This window comes from Coregonus lavaretus (genome assembly GCF_964263955.1).
Source record: "Coregonus lavaretus genome assembly, chromosome: 9".
Classification (NCBI taxonomy): domain Eukaryota; kingdom Metazoa; phylum Chordata; class Actinopteri; order Salmoniformes; family Salmonidae; genus Coregonus; species Coregonus lavaretus.
The window spans coordinates 34,648,397-34,669,161 of NC_139996.1; the positions used below are offsets into that span (position 1 = coordinate 34,648,397).

Below are 20,765 nucleotides of genomic sequence, written 5' to 3' on the forward strand. Positions count from 1 at the left end.
CCTCCTGACCGTGGACGGCAAAGATGTGCTGCTGCAGCTTATTGGCCTGGACAAAGACTGGGGGGAAGGAGAGGGTGTGTTAGATGATTGGTTTCGGATTAAAAGAACTGGTCACAGGGCAGAGTTATGCTAAAAAGTGAGCTAGGTTACTGAATGAACTATGGAGGAAAAGTGGGAATCTGTCGCTCTCTGTGCAAATACAGAGGCGAGGGAAAGACACTCATTGCACTAAAACAACAACTTCAACAGCGTAAATATAAATAGAGAAAAGACCGGGAGGAGATGAGATATGGAGAGATGGGGAGGTAAGACAACATGCAGACCATCCCTCCTGTGTTTTTTTCTGTTTTGTTTCAGTAAACTTAAGTTTGCTGTGTGTGTGTGTGTGTGGAGAGTCTGAATTATTAACCCTCCCCAAAGGAGCAGCACCCCCTTACTTATTCATAACCCGCACAGGAATAGAGTTAAACTTTTAAAAAGAGTGCTGTGTACCTGTGGGGGAAGGGAGTGGGGGTGGGGGATGAACACAACCAAACAACTATTGAGAGAGAGAGAGACAAGGGGGGCCTGCTTCGTGGTCTGAGATTATAATTTAGTAAGTATTCTGATGCAGACAGACTAACAGAAACCAACAGACACATATAAGCAGGTACTCTCAGACAGACAGCTTGGGATTGGGATTTCCAATTGCTAGAGAAACAGAGAGAGAAACACAAAAAAGCAGACAAACAGGAAGTAAGAGAAATAGACATAAGACAATGGATAAAGACAGACAACAGTCAGCCATGTCTGTGTCTCAGTGTCTATAATGATTTCTGATTCCCACAGGGGAGCTGGAGGTCCAATGTGACTTTGAGCCTGCTACCTGAAGAGCCCTGGCTGCTTAACTCGGAGGACACGTACAGAGGGCCCCTAAAACAGCCGGACGGCCATAGAGGATTAGTTGCCCTCGTCTTTCAACCTGCTCTTTATTCTCTGACCTCTCAGGGCCTTTCTGATCTGGGGCACAGCAGACACAGGGGACCACGGCCAAACCTGAAGAACCTTGAGCCGCTCTGCTTGGCCTGCTAGTCTTGGCTACACCTGGCCTGCCCTGTGCCGGTTCCCTGTGATGGTCGCTGTGACTGTGCCTATGACTGAATCATGCCGACTGTGGCTGGGCTAGTCTCTGTGCTCGGCCAACCCTGCCCTGTGACTATGGCTGTGGCTGTGACTGAGTGGAGCTGACAGTGTGAGTCTGGCCTACTCAAGGCGGACATCACACCCTGTTGCACCTTGGGTAAATCAGCTCTAATTAACTTTCCCATCAGCACGACAGGACTGATAAAGGACCTGAGTTCTCCATCTCAGAAGCACAGAGTGTGGAATATCTCTGCTAGGTCTCCTGCGGCTTGGCTATTTGACATAATATTTTCACTATCTTGCACAATGGACTTGATTCCAATGTATGGAGTGAGTTTTTTATATCTTGGCTAATTCTTTACTACATGGACATCCATGTCTTTCCTGAGACAGGACATCTCTCCAACCCAACTCTTTACCTCCCACTGAACTGATCGTTAATACAGTTCAATTAAGTAGTGGAGGAGGAGGACTACATGTTAGCACAGGAGGGGGTATAGGGTGGAAGGTATGGGGAGAGGAATAGGGAGGTGGAGAGGATTTATCTGGGTCCATGTCTTAGCATCTCTGCTATTCAATGGGTGAGAAAGTGCAGTGCAACACCGTGTGTGGGCCTGCAGATCTAGTGGAACATGTGTTCATATTGTGTCTATGTGTGTATGTTAATGTTGGTCAGACACTCAAGCACCTTGACTGCCCTCCACCTGGCCCCCCTCTGATGCCCCACCCCGACCCCTCACCTGTGAAGCAGACGGGACACTTGAAGGTGCCGCCCATGCCCTCGAAGCTGTGCTCGATCAGGTGACACAGGAGCTTGGCCGGAGAGTCAAACATCTGGTTACACAGCTTGCACTCGTGATTGATGCCTTCCTCTGCAAAAGAAGAACACACCATACAACAAGGAGGGTCAGAAAGTGAAGGCGGGGAGAAACATATTATACACACACATTATCGTCAAACACACACACACACACACACACACACACACACACAAATACACAGACACAAAAGGAAAAGTGTAAGCTCATGTACAGGTACGTTTGTGTACTAAAGTATAGCAGTTCAATTCAATCATTGCCTCTCTCCTGCTTGCCTGCTCATGCTGCAGCACGTGGCACAGCACCAACACATGCCTGTCCCTCTGCCTTGGCCACAATGTCCCTGTCACAGAGCCCAGAGCTCAGACAGGGATACCATGATCCCGCACTAACAGGTCCAGTCTGCATCCTACTGAGAGAGGGCTGTCCGTCCTTCCTTGCGTCTTTCCCTCCATCCTCTCCTCTCTCCGGTCCAGATCTGGCCTGTGTGACCGGCCCGCTCCCCTCCCTCCCCTTCTCTCAGTGCCGCTTCTCTCCCGGCCGGTAATTGCCTGCCACCCCCAGTGGTCTGGGCTATGTGCCCTCCCCCTGCTTGCCTCTCTATTTTAAGCCTGCATGAATGCCATCAGCGGCCCCCTCCACCGTGGGACAGATGAAAGGTGGGCGTTGGGTCCTGGCTGGGCGCCTCCGCTCCTGTCTTATCGGCCGAGCATCACACAGGACCGAGCCGCACCCGCTCCCGCGCCATCAGATTGCCTCCACTGCGCCCCAATCCTAGCCCCCCGCTGAGTCCCGAACCGTGGAAGACACCGCTGCCTGTCTCTGTCCCCCCTGATGGCAGCCTCCCCTGTCTCCCCTGCCGTCCCACCATAGAGAGCCTCCCTCCATGCCCCGAGGTGCCCCACTGCTCAGCAACAGGGGCACGCAGGGTTAATAAAGTCTTCAATCAAACATCCCTGACCCCCCCCCCCCCCCCAATACCCAAACCACCTCCACTGATTCCAATCTCCTCTCTGTCTCAAAGGCCTCCACAAGTGTGACTTAATCCCTGTCTGAATGGCTAGGGGAAGGAGGGGGGTGTGGGGGCTGGGTGCAGGCGAGGGCACTCCTTTGCTCTGCCCGTCCCCGCTGCTGCTTCCTCAAAGACATCACTTTTGGGTGGGATGCCTTTCGGTCCCAAACCACCCTGAGATGGAGGTTGATTACCATTTAAAATATTAAATTGAGGCAAGATTGAAGCAGCAGGTGAAATTTCTCATAAACCCAGAGACAGATTCCCTCAGAACTGTCTCCGAGAGAAAACCCTAGAGCCACAACCACAATCAACAGCACCAACTGACCAATAGAATCCTGACCTACAAACACCAACTGACCAATAGAATACTGACCTACAAATACCAACTGACCAATAGAATACTGACCTACAAATACCAACTGTCCAATAGAATACTGATCTATAAACACCAACTGACAATAGATCTAGCATACAGGTCCAACAATTAAAACCAAGGTGAAATGAGGGTTATGTACGGGAGACATAGGGAGAATTTAAGACAACTATGAGTAAAGAGAGAACTGAGCTCAGTACAGAGAGCAGGGGGATAATTGGGCTGTCTGACAAGGGCCGAGGGCGCAGAGTGAGGGGGCCCAAAGCGTTTGTGTGTGTGTTCTATGAAAGTAATGTATTTTCTATGACAAATACAGTGGTTTTGATCAGTGAGTGGGGAGTGTACTCGGTCTGTCCTCACTTTCAGAGCGGGGAGGGAGGGCTGATGGGCCGTGCACTGACAGACACAAAGCGGACTGGGGCTGGGTCGGTTGGGCTGTGTGTGTGTGTGTGTGGGGGGAGGGAGGGAACCATGGAGAGATGACAGGACCCTGAAACGTCCTGATGGCCCGCATTGTGTCTGGGAGAGCATTTGAGCCGCGAGACCGCCACACAGCTGTATGGCTCCTACCCCGGGAGGCCCACGCTGGGCCAGGATGGGAGGGAAGGAGGGCAGATGTTTGGTGAAGGTGAGTCCTGGTAGTTTCACTAAACTAGCAAACAAAACCAAACTATATTCAACTTGCAGAAAGTGCATAACATATATAGTAATTACTACACTGCTATACAAATCACTGATGCAGACTATCATACATACAATCCTTATTAGTGGTTGATCTCTTATCTTTGCCATTATGTGACTATTAGACTACTAGCGCTAACCGGTTCAATTGATTAACCACAAGTAAGAGGTTTCCAGATTTGGCCCATTAGATGAGTGTAGGGATGTTTGGTACTAGCAGCCTATAGAGTCGTCATTAGTATGGCAGAAGGGAGAGGTTAAATAGCTACAGGACATTTCATCCTTCAAAGGCCCCACTTCAAGAGTAGGAAAGAAAAGAACAGGGGAAAACACACTGATCTGTTAAGAGGCTTGATCAGTATGCAGAGTGAAGAGAAGAAGAGCGAGATAGAGAGAGCGGGAGAACATTTAACTCCAATTCAGAGGGGGAAAACCTTCCCCACCTCCTAAGGTATGCACCATCTTAATTGAGAAATGGCATGACGCCGCCACATATACACAGAATTACTGATGAGGGCTTGCCAGGACACTAATGGGAAAGAGAGAGGGAGTGAGACGGAGGGAGAGCGAGAGAGAGACAGTGTGAGACATGGAAAGGGGATGGGAGAGTGAGGAAGAGAGAGGGGAGAAGAAAGAGAGGGATACAGTGAAAGAAAGAAGGTAATGGAATACAGACTGAGGTGGATAGAGAGATTGAGGGCCTTGCAGCGATGGAGAAAGGAAAGGTGTGAAGAAACAATATTTATGCATTATTCCTAAATTGTTATTCCACCAACTGAACAGGATTCTTACCCTGCACAAACACTACTGTGGCGTTGCTGCTTCCAGCTAATTGACCAGAGGGAGCCAGGTGGCGCCCTGACTCGCAGCCCTCCCCTGGGACGGTCCCTTCTACACAAGCCCCCCCTCCTCCCATCACCTCCCCCTGTCGGCTCCTCTCCCCCATACACCCACAACACCCTGCAGCGTGCACTGGCACACAAATGAGCTCCTTGGTTGGGAGCTTGCCTGCGGCCTAAAGCCCGGCCTGGCGATTGATGGCAGGGACAGCAAGAGAGATACCAGGGGAGAGCAGAGGGAGGGAGGGGGGGCAGGAGGGCTGAGTGGTTGAAGTGGTGAGATGGAGGTGCTGGGCTCCTCTAGGGGGTTAGCTCAAGGTGTGTTGCCATGGAAACAGAGGGAGAGGAGGGCGAAATCGAGGCATTCTGAGCTTGACCCATGGTGGTGGGGGCGGCAATGTGAGCCAGAGTATACACACAGGCATGCACACACACACACACACACCCTGCTGCAGAGCTGGAGGGGTCCCAAGAGCTCTCCACCTCTACTCTCCCTCTCAGACGCACACACATCCGCATACACACACACAGAATGCTGCAATGCTGAGGTGATCCCTGGAGCTCCTAACACCCACACATATAGACTCTCACTCGCGTTCACTCAATCTCTCTCTGACACAAACATCTTGTTTACACACAAACAAACTCTCCGTCTGCCAGTCCGTCCGTCCTCGCTATTCACTTCTCTTCGATCACCAGTTTAGTGACTCTGCTAGTGACTATCCCTCTCTCTATTCTTCTCTTCATTCCTCTCCCTCTCTCCTGGCCACGGCTCTGGTTCACACGTTTCCTATTATCTGTAGTAAATATTTCCGGAGCTCACTCTCCGGCGGCCAAGCGTGATGGAGTCCCCGGCTCCAGACATTTTTGGCAGACGTGGACAGCATATGGAGCTGACCAGCTTGGAATCTCCTATCAGATTACATAACAGTAGGATGCTGGATCTCTCCACCCTGTAGAAACTTCATGCAAACACACAAACAAACTCCTCTTCCAAAGCACATTCGCCGCTCCTCCCCCCCTCACTCCATCATCCCCCCACCTCTCACCAACTCCCTCCATCGAAATAAGTTCTTAAAAAAAAGACCTACCTGCTATTCCTTGACACCAGTGGAGGTTCCTCAGAGGAAGGGGAGGACCATCCTCCTCAGTGAATTTCAGAATTATTTTAAATAGTGAAACATTAAAAAAGTTATCCTTTTTAGATTAAACTATACAAAATATATTCACGGCACCAAATAATTGATTAAAACACACTGTTTTGCAATGACGGTCTACAGTAGCTGCAACAGCACTGTAGGGTAGCACCATGATGTAGCTGGAGGACAGCTACTGTAGCTCATGGTTCTCACGCCCTTCCATAGACTTACACAATAATTATGACAACTTCCGGAGGACATCTTCCAACCTATCAGAGCTCTTGCAGCATGAACTGACATGTTGTCCACCCAATCAAAGGATCAGATAATGAATCTAGTACTGAAAGCATAAGCTACAGTTAGCTAGCACTGCAGTGCATAAAATGTGGTGAGTAGTTGACTCAAAGAGAGAGAAAGACAATAGTTGAACAGTTTTGAACAAATTAATTTCTTAAAAAATGAAGGAGGAGCAAGAGAGAGAGCTAGCTATATTTTGTCCTTTTTTTTCCACTTTCACTTACTTAGCTAGCAAATGCAGCTAGCTAGTTTAGCCTACTCAAACACCCGCCTCAAACAGAGGGATGCTATGTTAGCTAACTGGCTATGACTATCCAACACTCTTCCAAGTCAAGGTAGGCTTTTGGTTTTACTAAGTTATTGCCACCGGGGCCCGCCGGTGTAACTGCTAAACTGCTTACTGACTGTACACTGTACTGCATGATTGTAGCATGCTTACTAACGTGTTAGTTATATTAGCTATGTTGACTATGGCGTTACTTTAGCTAATATGGTGACAACGATTTAGGCTGTGTGTACCGGTTATGATATGAAGGTTTGGCTTGGAAAGGTTTTTTCGCCTGGTCACAGACAGCTGATGCGTTGTGCATTGAAGTCCACAAGTGAAGGGAAAAGGTGAGAGGAGCAGAGCGAGTAGATGAGCTAAGGAATACAACGAGCTGTATGTGACTACAACGAGCTGTATGTGACTACAACAAGCTGTATGTGACTACAACGAGCTGTATGTGACTACAACAAGCTGTATGTGACTACAACAAGCTGTATGTGACTACAACAAGCTGTATGTGACTACAACAAGCTGTATGTGACTACAACAAGCTGTATGTGACTACAACAAGCTGTATGTGACTACAACAAGCTGTATGTGACTATGAAAGTGAACTATTCACGTGTGATCCATTTTTTTATTTTATATTTCACCTTTATTTAACCAGGTAAGCCAGTTGAGAACAAGTTCTCATTTACAACTGCGACCTGGCCAAGATAAAACAAAAACAGTGCGATAAAAACAACAACAGAGTTACATATGGGGTAAAACAAAACAAAGTCAAAAATACAACAGAAAATATATATACAGTGTGTGCAAATGTAGCAAGTTATGGAGGTAAGGCAATAAATAGGCCATAGTGCAAAATAATTACAATTAGTATTAACACTGGACTGATAGATGTGCAAGAGATGATGTGCAAATAGAGATATTGGGGTGCAAATGAGCAAAATAAATAACAATATGGGGATGAGGTAGAAGGGTGGGCTAATTTCAGATGGGCTGTGTACAGGTGCAGTGATCGGTAAGGTGCTCTGACAACTGATGCTTAAAGTTAGTGAGGGAGATAAGAGTCTCCAGCTTCAGAGATTTTTGCAATTCGTTCCAGTCATTGGTAGCAGAGAACTGGAAGGAATGGCGGCCAAAGGAGGTGTTGGCTTTGGGGATGACCAGTGAGATATACCTGCTGGAGCGTATACTACGGGTGGGTGTTGCTATGGTGACCAATGAGCTAAGATAAGGCTAGGATTTGCCTAGCAGTGATTTATAGATGGCCTGGAGCCAGTGGGTTTGGCGACGAATATGTAGTGAGGACCAGCCAACAAGAGCGTACAGGTCACAGTGGTGGGTAGTATATGGGGCTTTGGTGACAAAACGGATGGCACTGTGATAGACTACATCCAATTTGCTGAGTAGAGTGTTGGAGGCTATTTTGTAAATGACATCGCCGAAGTCAAGGATCGGTAGGATAGTCAGTTTTACGAGGGCATGTTTGGCAGCATGAGTGAAGGAGGCTTTGTTGCGAAATAGGAAGCAGATTCTAGATTTAACTTTGGATTGGAGATGCTTAATGTGAGTCTGGAAGGAGAGTTTACAGTCTAACCAGACACCTAGGTATTTGTAGTTGTCCACATACTCTAGGTCAGACCCGTCGAGAGTAGTGATTCTAGTCGGGTGGGCGGGTGCCAGCAGCGTTCAATGGTTTATAAACAGAAGCAAACGGAATGAAACAGGGATAAACATACCTGAATTTGTCCAATAGAAACTCTCGTTTGCAACTGTTGGGCTAATGATTACACCCTAGATCAGCTAGATGCAGGCAAGAGTGTGCAAGGCGGTATTGAATGTGTCACTGTCACCTCAAATCTTTCTCTCAACCTGTGTGCACCTATGTTGTAAACTTTCATTCATAGGCTAGGTTGTAGCAACCTCATGATGGGTATAGGGAACATTTTAGTATCATGTAGTAGCCTAAACCTATCGATATTAGATTGAACTGGGTGAATAGAATGTGAATGACAGTCATCCAATATACTGTAATAGAAATAAGTCCATGCTCATTAAAAAAAGTATCGTCCTCCCTCATCTTAAAACGGCACCGACCACCACTGCTTGACACACTTTTGGCGAGCTTGTGACCTAAAGACTGGTGTACTTGGGGAACAGTGGGAAAATGTCCACCATGGTAGGTGCACATATTGGGTCTGTTGACACACTGCAAGGTCAATGGACCAAACTGCCCACTCTGAACTGCAGGACAGGAGCCATAGTACAAAAGCCTCTGGGACTGGAATCCTTCATCTCCAAGACCACCCTCATCTCTGACAAGGTCCTCAATAATCCTCCTAGTTCTATTATACTGAACTACTAACCACTACACTTCTCTACCTCACATCAACTCCCCACCTCCAACCAATCCCATCTCATCCCTCCTCCCCAACACCTCGGCTCCACCAATCAGGGTTAGGCAGTAGTCCCGCGCCCCCTGCCCAGCAGCCCTGTTTGGCCCTGGCCGCCCGCTGTCCATCCAGGCCTCTCTCCCTGGGTGAGCTGCTTCTCATTTCCCCCACACACACGCAGATAAAGAGGCAGCACACAGAGACACAGGCAGGGGCCCCCCAGCCAACGCCAGAGAAATAATCAACTAAATAAGCCTGGATGTGCTGCGTGTTCTCGGCTTACACCTAGCAGCCTATATGCATATGGTGACAAGATGATTATGTTTAGGGATCTTGAGTACACGCCATAATAATGACAGCCATATGAAGAAAAAACATCTGCAAATCAAAAAGTAAATTAAATGTCAATTTAAATCTCAGGGTCGAAAAATGTATATGTTTCTATATATATATATATATTTGTACGTGCACAAGAACAGTGAAATGCCTTTCTTGCAAGCTCCAAACCCAACAATCCAGTAATCAATAGTCTGTCAGAGCTAGGTTAAAGCGAGAGTGAAAATATGGAAATTATATTTTCAAATGCCAAACTTACACAATAACACCACACAGCCCAGACTGATTGTTATGAGCGGGGAGTATAATGTATGCACAGATATTTGTGTTTTGAATGTTAATTGAATGCTCAGAAGTGCCCATGTGGGAATAGCTCTAATCAGCGCACCAATAAAACTGCCATATGATAAGTCTTTATAAGTGCCAGTCACTCCCAGGGCCTCCATTTACTTCAAGTGTCGCTCTATATCTTCCCTCCTCTACCTCTTACTGACCCCATCCATATGTTTCCATATGCCTCTGTCTTATAGCCCACATTAGCAGCCCACAGCCTGTCCATAAAGGCTGCAGATAGGCCACATTATGAGTCACTGACACACAGGCCCTACATAACACCTCAGTAATAATTTAAAAGTTATATTTGGGAACATACACTGAGTATACAAAACATTGAGAACACCTGCTCTTTCCATGATATAGACTGACCAAGTGAAAGCTATGATCCCTTATTGATGTCACCTGTTAAATCCCCTTCAATCAGTGTAGATGAAGGGGAGGATACAGGTTAAAGAAGGATTTTAAAGTCTTGAGACAATTGAGACATGGATGTGAGTCATTCAGACATGTATGTGTGCCATTCAGAGGGTGAATGGGCAAGACAAAAGATTGAAGTTCCTTTGAACAAGGTATGGATTTTTCACACTCAACAGTTTCCCGTGTGTATGAAGAATGGTCCACCACCCAAAGGACATCCAGCCAACTTGACACAACTGTGGGAAGCATTGGAGTTAACATGGGCCAGCTTCCCTGTGGAATGCTTTTGACACCATGCCCCGACAAATTGAGGCTGTTCTGAGGGCAAAATGTGGGGTGGGTGCAACTCAATATTAGGAAGATGTTCCTAACGTTTGGTATACTCAGTGTATGTTCTAACTGACATTAACCGACTACCAACATCACTCTCTCCAGTGGAAGGCATTGTGACTCTGTGGTAGTTCCCACAGAGAGCAGCAACATCCATCATCATAACCCATCCAACCAGGTTACCAAGCGCTTCTGTTCTGTATCTACGGCTAATCACCGTGGCAACAGCGATTGACTGTAACCTGTAATCAAGGCTGGTGTGAATAATGTGTTCTTTTTATACAGTTATGTGTGACTGGAGCTTTCTCTGGCCCTTGCTGACAAACACAGCTGTTTCTGAGATTGAGGGACAAGATTTTTAGCACAGATCTGTGCCAAAACTAAGAATCTGTAATAAGGAGACAACTAAACCAAGTAAATGATGGAAAATATGATGGTTATTTTACTCATTGATATTGCTCATGCAAAATGCACTGCCGCTTAACATACACCCGCTGATCTAACCTGCTGCCCACTGACCTCAAGGTGAAACTCAGCACTTATTCCATGCCCAAGACTCAACTTTAATAGGTGTAAACACACACACACACAGAATATATCTACACAAACACACCCATCCCAGATTGCTAATTGAGGTGATTGAAGATTATGTAGATAAAGAAGATAGTGTAATTAGGAGTGTTGTAAATGGTGGTCTAGGCTGCTGCCTGGCTGCTGCTGGCCTGTTTTCCTGGACAACCCTGGTCTGAGAGATACATCCTGAATCTGAGGCCTGGTGCTGTGGGCTGCTAGAGAGGCATCTGGCCGGACTCACAACTAACACCACAGACTGGTCATCAATCTTCACAAGGCGCTCCACTACCCTCACTGGCTGCAAGATATAGTCTGTAGTAGTATAGTATTCAAACACATTTTGCAAAAAGAGATCATTAACACAGTGGTGGTGGACCATCACTACACTGAAGACAGCTTCATCTGAGAGAACGTTTCCCTGTACCGACAGAGCATACCACACAGCCATGCCAACAATGCCACTGCACTGTGTGTATTGGTGTGTGTGTCCACATTTCTGTGCTTTTATGTGTGTATATCTAATCCTACCATGCTGTGGTATGTGTGTGTGTGTGTTCATCTGTATACATGTGTGTATGCATGTAAATGCCTAATCCTACGCCCCTGGTTGCACTGGGGGAGGGGGGGGGGTTATCCACAGTAGATCTCCCAAATGCGGCTAAAAAGCAATCTCCATGAACCATTCCACAACAATTTCTCATTGTCATCTCTTCCCTAAGGGAGATGGCAGATTCCTGGGACTTAATTTCCTGTCCCCCCCCTCCTCCTCAGCTGTGAGGGGAAATAATCACAAACAACAACCCCAATGGCAGCAGATTTGAGCGATCACGCAGATATGCAAAAGACATCCCACCCTACTTTGTAGCTAGCGATCGTCAGCCAGGGTTGTGTGTGCCTGCTGCCCTGCTCTTCCCTTTGTTTGTTCCTTTTTCATTAGAACACCAACTCAGTCTTTAGCCGGCTGGTTGTGAATTATCTGGCCGCCAAGGAGGGGGAGAAAGAATCTGAGCAAATATGAGGAAGCAGCAGGATGCTAATAATGCACCTCCTGCTGTTCAAGTTAACCTGCAAATGTGTCCATCTGTACCTCCAGAGAGAGAGAGCGAGAGAGAGCGAGAGAGTGAGAGAGCGACAGAAAAAGAGAAGGCGGGGGAGGGGAGAGAGAGAGCGAGAGGATGTAGAGAAAAATAGAGCGGTAGAGGAGATAACTATATACCAGGGGAGGACTGGGGAAATCTGGGGAAAAATGGAGAAAGACAATTGAAGGAATTCTTTATTAAAGGATTACTTTTTATTTTGGGGGGGAATTATACTGAGACCAAGGTCTCTTTTACAGATGAGCCATGAATTACATAAATTACAGAAAAATACACATATCAAAATATAAATACAAAACGCAAGCAGAATTAAATTATTTATTTAACTCCCATCCAGTACAATGCCTTGGCAACATTGATTCCCTCATGTCAATAAAGCTAGAACATTTGAGAAAAAGAGTGATGTAGAGAGCGAGAGAGAGAGAGATAGAGCGATGTAGAGATGGTCTCTGGCTGAGTGCCTGCTCTGTGGCCGTAATAGTGAGTGGAGCAGTAGGAGTGACCTTGGCTGTCCCCGCCCCCTGCCCTGAGCCCAACTGTGCGTTGCCTCTGGATGCTTCACACTGGGCCGGGTGGCACCGAGCCAAGCCCAGCCAAACCCCACCACGCTGGGCTGTGCTCAGGGCCTCCACGCCCGGCCCATGGTAACACTCTACATCAGTACACCACTCACAGATAGACATCCCAGCACACACAGTAAACAGACACACACACACACACACACACACACACACACACACACACACACACACACACACACACACACACACACACACACACACACACACACACACACACACACACACACACACACACACACACACACACACACACACACACACACACACACACACACACACACACACACACACACACACACACACACACACACACACACACACACACACACACACACACACACACACACACACCACAGACAGTGCATCCACCCCCCCTCCAAAAAGAGTGGATAAAAAAATGCAGCTTTAATGAAGACACTAATAATTTGTAGGTCATGCGTGTGCACCTCTGCCAGAAGCATCAACTGTTACAACCCTCCCTCTGTCTCTTCACGCAGTGTGTATGTTGGCTGGTGTGTGTTAGCAGACTCTACTGTTAGGGTTTGGAGGTAAAGAGGAAACATTTAAATAAAACGGAACCAAGTCCAGAGGATAGAACAAGATGATTTATTGAAAAGTAAGAAAATATTCCAAATGTAATTGGTTATCCTGATCTCTACGCTATGTCCCCCATAACTCTGATACATTTTATGTTGTGAGAGAGGAACTCAACTCACAACTCCTATAAATTGAATGTCATACTGGGAACAGAGCAGAAAAGGAAATTGCTGCCAATCATGGCTCCTACATGTGAGGGTATATCGGTGTGAAACTGAAATAATTCTACAGCAATTCAAAGGAATCAGAGCAGGTACAATTGCCTGTAGAGCCTGGTGTCAAACCGGTGTGATCAAAGCCAAGAGAGCTCTGTAATCCCAGGAAGAGAAGAGTTCATTTCTCAGAAATAAAACCACAAATGTCCCTCCTACAGCGCAGAGCACTTTGTGCCCAACAATTTGATGTGAGAGAAAGGATTAAGCGAAAGGAGGATATTGTGATAGTGATGTAAAGAAGACTATACATTTTTACATTTACATTTTAGTCATTTAGCAGACACTCTTATCCAGAGCGACTTACTTCGTGCATTCATCTTAAGATAGTTAGGTGAGACAACCACACATCACAGTGGTAGTAAGTACATTTGTCATCAATAAAGTTATCAGCAAAGTCAGTAGGAAAAGACAAGTGTATTAAGGATGCTCTTAAATGCCCTTCTCCTCTGGAACTTATTCTCCCAGAATTCCTAACTCTACTTTGTTTGTGAGTTAGTGTAGCAGCAGAGCCTTTGAAAAGTGTATCGTTGTGAGGAGGATTCCCAAATGAGTCTGGAATTCCCCACTAATAGGGGCAGAAAGAATTAAAGCCTAACTATCAGCAGTGTGGAGCCGAGTGCAGGACAGAACAGAACATAGGCCATCAGTCAACAGTGGCACCTCAACCTCTGTCTGTAGAGTTCACACAGGCCACAGAGTGAAACTGCACCAGTGATCCACACAGCTTACTACCCAGTCCCCCAGCCCTGCCTGCCTCACCCGGCACTGTGTACTAACGGCACCACATAGCAGCCAGACAGGGGCTCCTAACCCAACACCAGGGCTGTTTGAAGGGGTATAAAGCAACACACTAATATTAATATCAGTGTGTCAAGGATGCGAGTTATTAAAGATGACTGAGCATTATGAGGGCATGTGGAGGGAGACCTTCCCCTGGGAGTGACATCAAGCAGGATGTTCAAAGACCCCCAGTCAAAATAAATCAATATTAATGCACACACATCCATAACAAAGGACGTGATGTCAGCACACCCGTTTAGAGGACGCTTTTTCATCTTAACTTTGCCTCCCTCTCCCTTTCTCTCTACTTTCCCCCCATAGAAGGCGGGAGGAGGGAGGAGGCTGTTTAGCAAGCTCATTTGTCCCAGCTAAGAGACCCTCAGTCAAATCAAAAGCTCTCCCTCCATGCCAGGGCTAATGTGGTGTCACCTACACACTGAGGCTGACGCCAGGTACAGGTAGCAGGTAGTAGGTGGAGGGGTTACTATTCCTCATCCTCCTACTTCCTCTCTGTACCTGACTGTCTGACGGGTCTGTCTGGGTCTGTTTGTGTCTCCAGAGCTGCCCAGTGACTGCAGACAGGGCGAGGGGAGAGTAAAGTCATCTGCATGCTTCGCAGCTGAAACAGTTCGTGCATACAGTGGGGAAAAAAAGTATTTAGTCAGCCACCAATTGTGCAAGTTCTCCCACTTAAAAAGATGAGAGAGGCCTGTAATTTTCATCATAGGTACACGTCAACTATGACAGACAAATTGAGGGAAAAAAATCCAGAAAATCACATTGTAGGATTTTTTATTAATTTATTAGCAAATTATGGTGGAAAATAAGTATTTGGTCACCTACAAACAAGCAAGATTTCTGGCTCTCACAGACCTGTAACTTCTTCTTTAAGAGGCTCCTCTGTCCTCCACTCGTTACCTGTATTAATGGCACCTGTTTGAACTTGTTATCAGTATAAAAAGACACCTGTCCACAACCTCAAACAGTCACACTCCAAACTGCACTATGGCTAAGATCAAAGAGCTGTCAAAGGACACCAGAAACAAAATTGTAGACCTGCACCAGGCTGGGAAGACTGAATCTGCAATAGGTAAGCAGCTTGGTTTGAAGAAATCAACTGTGGGAGCAATTATTAGGAAATGGAAGACATACAAGACCACTGATAATCTCCCTCGATCTGGGGCTCCACGCAAGATCTCATCCCGTGGGGTCAAAATGATCACAAGAACGGTGAGCAAAAATCCCAGAACCACATGGGGGGACCTAGTGAATGACCTGCAGAGAGCTGGGACCAAAGTAACAAAGCCTACCATCAGTAACACACTACGCGCCAGGGACTCAAATCCTGCAGTGCCAGATGTGTCCCCCTGCTTAAGCCAGTACATGTCCAGGCCCGTCTGAAGTTTGCTAGAGTGCATTTGGATGATCCAGAAGAGGATTGGGAGAATGTCATATGGTCAGATGAAACCAAAATATAACTTTTTGGTAAAAACTCAACTCGTCGTGTTTGGAGGACAAAGAATGCTGAGTTGCATCCAAAGAACACCATACCTACTGTGAAGCATGGGGGTGGAAACATCATGCTTTGGGGCTGTTTTTCTGCAAAGGGACCAGGACGACTGATCCGTGTAAAGGAAAGAATGAATGGGGCCATGTATCGTGAGATTTTGAGTGAAAACCTCCTTCCATCAGCAAGGGCATTTAAGATGAAACGTGGCTGGGTCTTTCAGCATGACAATGATCCCAAACACACCGCCCGGGCAACGAAGGAGTGGCTTCGTAAGAAGCATTTCAAGGTCCTGGAGTGGCCTAGCCAGTCTCCAGATCTCAACCCCATAGAAAATCTTTGGAGGGAGTTGAAAGTCTGTGTTGCTCAGCGACAGCCCCAAAACATCACTGCTCTAGAGGAGATCTGCATGGAGGAATGGGCCAAAATACCAGCAACAGTGTGTGAAAACCTTGTGAAGACTTACAGAAAACTTTTGACCTGTGTCATTGCCAACAAAGGGTATATAACAAAGTATTGAGAAACTTTTGTTATTGACCAAATACTTATTTTCCACCATAATTTGCAAATAAATTCATAAAAAATCCTACAATGTGATTTTCTGGATGTTTTTTTCTCATTTTGTCTGTCATAGTTGACGTGTACCTATGATGAAAATTACAGGCCTCTCTCATCTTTTTAAGTGGGAGAACTTGCACAATTGGTGGCTGACTAAATACTTTTTTTCCCCCACTGTATATTATGACAACATTTTGTGACTAAGATCTCCTCTGCAAAAAAACTGTATGACAGATTTATTATCTCAGATTAATTCAGACTATTTTGAGGAAGTGTATACTGGCTACGGAGTCTCAAAATAAACAAACAGTACTATTGTTCTCGTTTTTCAAGCGAAGGTCTTTTAAGAGAGCATGCGAGCACACTCGTTCGGTTTGCCTAGCAAAGTTCGGCTAGGCGCCAGCCGAACTGAAGCATGCTGACGCCTTAAGTGGGCTGGAAAATGTCAGAGAGGGGATTTGGAGTCTTTTTCTTGTGACTCAGAGAATCAAAGTGTCACAGACACCAAATCCCATCTGAATGCCTCCATCCTGTTCTGGTGGATTCTGTGGCTTTGGACTGAAGTGACAGAAGTTCCTTGAAAAGTGCCTAGATTACAGTTACCATGACCTTCAAGTGAAGGAATGAACAACTTCACTGGTACAAATACAACAGTGACAGAAAGGACCTGTCTACAAATATGTATTTAGTGTGCAATTTATAAATTACATACATTAACATAAATTACACACACGACCACAAACACATTGCGCACAGATAACAGCTGGAGCTGCAGTCAAAGTGAGGGCAGAGGGGGAGCCTGTGCATAATGTCATTGTTGTTTTGTTCTTGGTCTCTGTTCCCTCCCTCTCAGTCCCTCATCAAAATAACATCTGTTTGCATCATACTGACACCTGACAGGCAGCTGATGTCGCCCCCTGCTCCACTTCTCAAAATCAGCCCAAAAAGGGGGCAGTGTGTATATCGGGGTGTGTGTGTGTGTGTCGGAGCACATCTGGGTGCAGAGCGCTCATCCTCATCCAGATGTGTGCTTCCTTGCTCTGCAGCCTAACGCACACCTGGACACCATCAGCAGCCAGACACAACGAGGGGGGAACCCCTCCCACTCCAAAACAACAACAAAATACTCAATCACACACACAATTAACCAAATACATGTCAGAGGAGCTTTGTATTTTCATGGACATGGATGGTAACGTAACAAATAGATATTGTGTGTTTGTGTGTCTGCGTGGGTTGGTTGAGATGGTGGTTTTCTGCAAGGTACAGTATGTGATAGGACACAAACCTGGCTCCCTCCCTCTCTCTCTCTCTCTCTCTCTGCAGTGTTGGGTGAGGTGAGGTGGGACTCAAGAGGAGGGAGGGATGACTGACCTCCGTGTAGTCACTAATGGCTGCCTGCCTGCGCTCTGTGCTCTCCCCTCTCCAATCTCCCACACACAGCAGCCCCAGCCTAATCCCCCATGATACACCTGGGCATTTTCAGAACCACAGAGACCCACACTGCAGCTAGAGGCTAGCACACATACGGACATCCAGATGCTGAGTGTAATTAACTTACCTACCTCTGTGTGTGTGTGTGTGTGAGTATGTGCTTGCAATCATGCATGTTTGATCTGTATGAAATCTCAGTATCTCACTATCCTGCAGGAAACAAAAGCAGAATAAGTTTCCTTTAGCCCACATCACACACACACCTACTGGCACACAACGATTGCAGGCAGCCCTTGCAGAGTGAGATCAGGGATGGATACATGCTGTGGCACAGGGGAGGCAGGTCTGGGCTAGGCTATGCCCAGGGTCTTAATGACTTAATTGAGGTAATTATTTGGATAAGAAGTCCAATCACCTGGTTCTTTTCCTGAAGGTCCTCATCAGGATCTAATTAAAGAGCTGGTCCCAGTATGAGCCCTCACTGACAACCAGGCCTGATGCGTCAGAACAGAACGCAGGCTTAGGACTGACTGCATTATAAAACAGGGTAGGTAAACCCAATACAGCTCAGGGACTCTCTCTCTCTCTCTCTCTCTCTCTCCCTCCCTCTCCCTCTCCCTCCCTCCTCCCTCCTCCCTCCTCCTCCTCCTCCTCCTCCCTCCCCCCTCCCTCCCTCCCTCCCTCCCTCCCTCCCTCCCTTTCATGCCTCCATCCCTCCCTCTTGGTAGTGGAGCCAGGGTGCGTGTGGAGAGGAGGCTCTCCTCTCCTGCAGGAGCGCTGCTGTGCTGCTTTAATTGCGACAGCACCCTCATGAGCTAGCAGAGCACGGGGCGCGTCAACACCTCCACAGAGTGTTCAAGGGTAACCAGCGGGGGTGCAGAGTCCCCCCATCCTCTCCACCCCCCCCCCAACCCAAATCCTGAAACAGGCACCAAGAGAGCACCTGTCAAAATCTCACTCCTCACATCTCATTAATCAGCTGCCAACATCAAACAGCAACTCTCCCCACTTCCCAGGGGCCACCAGGCCGCCCGTCTCCCTCCCTGCTTAGCTGTTCGGGCAGTTGTGTGTTGGCAGCTCTGTTACGCTATTTGTTGTATTAGATGTGTAGTTGAAAGTTCAATAATTGTGTCTTATGTGTGTATTGTCAGTTGTATTTTGTGAGTGTCATGAGTGCGTAGTGTCTAATGTCTGTCACATGTGGTGTCTGCAGAATGAATGTGTTACAGGACAGTATGTGTTTGCGTCATTTATGATATTTGCATAATCAGACTACAAAACATGCCTGTGTGTCTGAGGAACTATTCTGAATATGATTTATTAAAACATATTGATAATATTTTGTGCCACTGAAATCTGACTCCACTGACAGCAACCACACATACCACACACTCAATAAAGCTCATTAACTCACTCCCACACACATGATCACACAGAGAGACCCACACAGACAGTGATATACATGTCTACCACTCAAATGCTCCTTGTGTGATGAATAGCTAGGAATGCACTTCCTTAATGACAGCAACACATTGAGTGTGTAAGACAAAGGGAGGGTATAAGGAGGACAGGGAGAGAGAGAGAGAGAGAGAGAGGGGAAAAAAAGAGGGATCTCTGACAGCCCACTCACACACCAGGGCCCCAGTAAGCGAGGGGCCATGCCATCTCAGTCTCAGTCTCAGTACTGGGCTTCATGGTGCTGGGAGCTCATCTGAATGGAGACCTCATTAACAGGTATACAGGAGCTCATCTGAATGGAGACCTCATTAACAGGTATACAGTAGCTCATCTGAATGGAGACCTCATTAACAGGTATACAGGAGCTCATCTGAATGGAGACCTCATTAACAGGTATACAGTAGCTCATCTGAATGGAGACCTCATTAACAAGTATACAGTAGCTCATCTGAATGGAGACCTCATTAACAAGTATACAGTAGCTCATCTGAATGGAGACCTCATTAACAGGTATAAAGTAGCTCATCTGAATAGAGACCTCATTAACAGGTATACAGTAGCTCATGGGTAGATAGATAAAATGCTAAATGAACACACACTAAACAGTGGAGACTCCACCACAAATCTGCCTACCTGTCAGTACTGCTTCCCTCCACAGCAGTCTGATAGTTAGGCTAGGTGTTACTTACTTGCAAACAACTAAAATCCTTAGACATTTTAGATTAGTTAAGATTTCTAATATAAATTGTTTTATTTAATGGGGATATCATTGAAACAAACAAACATTTCTTAGTATAGCCCCTACTGCAGCCAGAGAGTCAGTGGTCCAGCCTCAGCCCGTCAACTCCTCTCCCACCCAGCCTATTGTCCTGAGAGCTTGGGACTTAGAACGTAGAGTGGACAGGGTTTCCATGGCCGCCCAGCAGGGTCTGTTCCCTGAGGTCCAGCGTCCCTCCCTCCACGAGCACAGTCCAGCAGAGCCCAGCACAGGAAGAGAAGAGCTGGGCTGACTTCCTGTGGAGCCACAGCGGTAATGACAACCAGACACTGAGCACAGAGAGAGGCCTGCCTGTCTGCCAGTGCAGAGGAAGTACCAGCGCCACCTGTAACCCGATCTATGCCCACAGCTGTCCAAACACCAGGGGGAGAGAGGGAGCGAGCGACGGAGAAACAGAGGGAGGGAGGAAGGGGGTGAGGGGTGAGGCCCCTGGGGGCCTAGGGCAGGCTGGCGCTCCCCACTGTGAGGGGTACATTCTTTCTGCTCCACTCTGTTCTCCCCTGACACTCTCACCCCCTCCTCCTCCTCCTCCTCATGCCACAGTCTGCTCCAGGAGATGGGCCAATCAGGGGGGGCATCTGGGAGAGGGCTGGGGTGGAGGGAGGGGAGTGGAGGAGGACAGCACAGAGTCTGTGCATGTGTCTTTGTGCGTATGTGTGCCAGTGTTCATGTGTGTGTATTTATTTGTGATTGCGGGGGGCTCTGCTCATATCTGGCCTCTGTAGATTGTGTGGGTACGTGTGTGCCCATGTGAGCGGGGTTGTGTGTGTGTGTTTATCCCTCTGTGTTTGTGGGGGGATGAGCTCTAATCTGGCTC

At 47.1% G+C, this 20,765-nt stretch overlaps 1 protein-coding gene across 1 annotated transcript in view; it reads right to left on the bottom strand.

Annotated features, from left to right (window-relative positions):
- The window catches only part of LOC311135335 (zinc finger protein 423-like), a gene marked incomplete at its 3' end in the record, with an annotated part of 124,026 nt that overhangs the window by 7,238 nt on the left and 96,023 nt on the right, over positions 1 to 20,765 (bottom strand). The window contains exons 6-7 of the mRNA XM_084169280.1: positions 1,863 to 1,994; positions 1 to 57 (exon numbers count right to left, since the gene is read on the bottom strand). Coding sequence (XP_084025406.1) covers positions 1 to 57; positions 1,863 to 1,994 — 189 coding nt within the window. The remainder of the gene's footprint in view (positions 58 to 1,862; positions 1,995 to 20,765) is intronic.